General features: G+C 32.8%; 1 protein-coding gene across 4 annotated transcripts in view; it reads left to right on the forward strand.

The window, feature by feature from the left end:
* The window catches only part of leprecan (protein), a 26117-nt gene extending 23537 nt beyond the window's left edge, over positions 1-2580 (forward strand). For 2 of the 4 annotated variants that reach the window (XM_026835278.1, XM_026835241.1), the window contains 2 exons: positions 1825-1961; positions 2311-2580. In XM_026835278.1, coding sequence (XP_026691079.1) covers positions 1825-1961; positions 2311-2322 — 149 coding nt within the window. In that variant the 3' untranslated portion in view covers positions 2323-2580. Of the gene's footprint in view, positions 1-1077; positions 1101-1824; positions 1962-2310 lie in introns of those variants that run through there. The other 2 variants (XR_003396073.1, XM_026835336.1) reach the window with 2 other exon arrangements.
* Positions 2581-3892: the final 1312 nt, after the last annotated feature.

The raw sequence follows: 3892 nt of genomic DNA on the forward strand, positions 1-3892 counted from the left end.
AATGACGTTTCGTTTAGTGGCCAATACGTTTAAGTATACACTGCAATTCAAACATACAAGTTTGCATATCAAATAGATAAATGAATAAATCAGTGTAACTAACTTTATCCTCGCGTGGCCGGAAAACGACAGTCGTTATTACACGGGTGTTTACACACCTCGGGCTATCTTATGAGTTACTATGTATGTTATTTTGTGTTTTGGACAACCCATTGGGGACCACTGGGTTGGAGCAATTGCCGTTAAGATACTTTTATCCTAGCATAGCGGGCAACGTCATTTGTTATAACTCTGGTGTTCTGTTTTAGAGTTACCATGTATTTAACTTTGTGGGTGATTCTTTTTATCAACCTATATGGCCGACAATCTACAAAACGCATAATTAATCCCTGTAACGTTTTTAATCCGGCATCTTCAATTTGGAAGCAACTTAAATTGTTATAACACAGGTGTTCTATACTTCGTGGCAATGTTATATATGTTCAATATAGCAGTTCTCATAATATTGTCAACAGTTCTCATTTCTGTTAAAAATTTCGTCCTACATCTTTAAATCTATCTGTTTATTATTTGGTTTCAGAATAAATGAAACTTTATATGGGCTCAGCGCGATTTTTTATACGCATACATTTGAAAATTTAGCTCAGTGCGGGACAGGAAACCATGAGAAAAAGTTTAAAATAGGATAATCCTGGGTTACCTCTGGTGCGCCGCTAGTGTACAGATACTTTCGCCACTAGAGTCACTTCTTTGTTTATTATAACAGAACGGCGAAATACATCATATAACACATTTTCTTCTCTATATGTGCTCACATGTGTTGGCGAAAGTTACTTTGCAAAGATTTCGAAATAATTTGTGTTTTATAGGTGACAATCATAGAAATTTGCAAATTCTTGTATTTGGGTGTTTGGGTTATAACAACTGTGGAAATTTTCTAACAATTAAATAGTTCTATGATTTATAAATCACCTAACATTACTGATATTTCCGTATTTTTCATAATTTTTTTATCTCTTATTATTTTGACATTTTGTGTTTTACGTCATCTTGTAAGTTTTTTGTTTCTTGAGTCAGGTTCGTGACGTCACTGATGATTAATTTAAAGTTCCCGATATTTCCACAACGTTTCGTAAACTTAATGCGAGCTGCTATGAAGCGTGGTCGAACTTTTTGCCCTAAAGTTCAGGCAAATACGATGTCTTTACGATTTCGACTACAAAAAAATCAAAAACAAATTAATTGAAACAAAAATAAAATGGGCAAAACATCAATTATCGGACAGCTGACGTTTTAAAAATAATGTAATGAAAAATATTAAATGCGATAAAGGTCTTCTGGTCATTTATTTCGAGTATAATGACGTATCAGATGTCTCAGGCCGACTTTGTCAGGGCAACGGGTAAATTTACACTGATGATGCATAGCCTTGATGTATAGACGACCTGAAATGAACGTAGGTCGGTATACGTAATAAATTTCTTGATGGGTTTATAATAACATTCTATATAAATGCGTTTATTATGGCCCACTGTATATGCAATAATTAACAAGCACAATATACGTAAAATTAGTTTGAAAAAACATATACCGAAATAGTACTGAAATAGTAAAACATATTACCAAAATAATATTTAAAATTACTTTATGCATGGCCTACTCAATACAATACATTACGTAGGCCATGCTTTATGGTTACCATAAAGTAAATTCACACTCATTCATTCACATAAAGTATTTCCCCCCATATATATATCCTACTCTGTCACTTCAGGGCAAACCAGAAGACAAATTAATTAATAAAATCTTGTAAATTTATTACAGACTATATCAAATACGAAGGCAGGTGGTGTGAAATGGATCCTTGTCTTATGAATGAAACTTGTAGTTTGCTTCTATCTGATGAGGGAAGAAGGCTTGGTTGGGAATGCACGGATGGAAATCAAGTTAAAACTACAAAAGTAAATTTGGGGTTTTGCATGTGGGTTGCAAGAGTTCTATAGTAGGGTGGGGTAAAATGGGAAATGTTTTCATTTTATTGTATCATCCCATTTGTTAGTAAACAAAAATTACGTTTACATAATTATAGCGTATCCTCAAGGCGTCTTTGTATATGGCTGAAGACAATTCATGAGGATTGAAAAGTTCCTGTTAAGAAACACCCCCCCCCTCAAAAAAAATGAAATAATGACACCATTAATATTTGAACCCGGTATCCTCTATCATTTAGAGTTACTTTAATTGTCTTTCACATATTAAATTATTTTGTCGTCCAAAACTTGTTGTTAACTTTTTAACATCTTGCTTCAGGTAACGGGATGAAAAACTTTTGCGCTCACCATTTCGCCTTAATCTTCATAAAGCGCCAATAACTGCACCGTGTATACCTACGACACACCAAAGGACAAACCTCAAAAAGACAATTTTCTGTCGAAACACATCGAAATATGGGAACCCCGAAATACAACATGTCCATTTCAACCACAACGTTTTGTTTGGTAACTTGCTAATACAGACTTATAATAATATTCGTAACGACAACAGTTGTACCATGAAAATATATATCATACAAAGTCCTTCGAAATAATCATGTACAAAAATGTTCAAACTGTTCCTATTTTTATATTTCAAATTGAATTTTCATGTTTGCTATTTATATGGACAGTGTTGGCAAGAAAAACGTTTGCTAATTGTTAACAAAATCTCAAAAAAATCCCTGGCAACGTCATAGTCGTTACGACAGAGGTGAATACAACTCGTGCCCACTGACGAGTTATCACGTATGTAACCTATTTGTGGGTCATTTTCATAACATGTGACATAGTCTTGATGCAAAGGATAAATAAGTTATAACGAAATTTATTCTCAATTTAGGCCCACTGTGTTATAACATTGTCACACGCTACAGTTTGTTATTTTGTTCACTTACATTGTTACGTCATTCTTCCTATTGTTGTTAAACAATGACGTCATATGTGATAATAAATGATGATACAGTATATTTGTCATGTGTACTTTTTCGTGGAATTTAGAAAACTATCAAAAAAGGTTTTAAATCAGTAGCTTTTAAACTTTTTTGTATGCCCTTTTAACAAAGTCAGGTTTACCCCCAATATGTAATATATCGCTCATTTATTAACAAGCGAAAACAATTAATTATTATACATCAGTCATATTTAAAAATGATTAAATCAGTATTTAATTAATAATTATTACATCCGTGTTTAACTAATTATTACATCAGTCATATTTAATGCGACGACTGCGCTTGCTTTTTGGCAACTTGTAAAGTACTACAATTGGCATAATTTTTGTCCCATTAATAACTGATATGGATTTTGATTGGTAGCTCATTTATCTCAATACGAGGTACTTACCACGGGGGGTAAATTTACCCCAGTTTAAGAAACGCTGGTTTAAACTAATTTACGGAGGGTTCACACAACCCGTGTCATTTATTTATATAGTTGTGCAGGCACAGGCGTGAAATTTCTAAATCAGATTGAGGAAGTCTAGACACAATTAATATTACAAAGTGGAATACCATTTCATCAGTTTGTTGAAGCTACCGGACTGTACGGTTTGAGATTCAAACATGTTTTGCAAATTTTATTTAAAAATAAATATTTTGTCCGGGACACATATTCAAGAAAAAGTTCTGCTCTAGCTCATTTTTTTTTCAAATTTTGTTCATGTATTGCTCAACTTTTGTTCAAACTTTTGTTCTGGTTTTGTTCATGTTTTATCAATATTATTTTTCATGTTTTGTCTATGCTTTATCCAATTTATTAGAGATGTTTTGTTCAAATTTTTTTTCAAGTTTCCGAATTATACACACAAGTCTAAAAGTAACTTGCATTTCCTTTTTGAAGAAACTTTGTCCACGAATAGA

The sequence above is a fragment of the Ciona intestinalis genome, chromosome 1 (genome assembly GCF_000224145.3).
Source record: "Ciona intestinalis chromosome 1, KH, whole genome shotgun sequence".
Classification (NCBI taxonomy): Eukaryota; Metazoa; Chordata; class Ascidiacea; order Phlebobranchia; family Cionidae; genus Ciona; species Ciona intestinalis.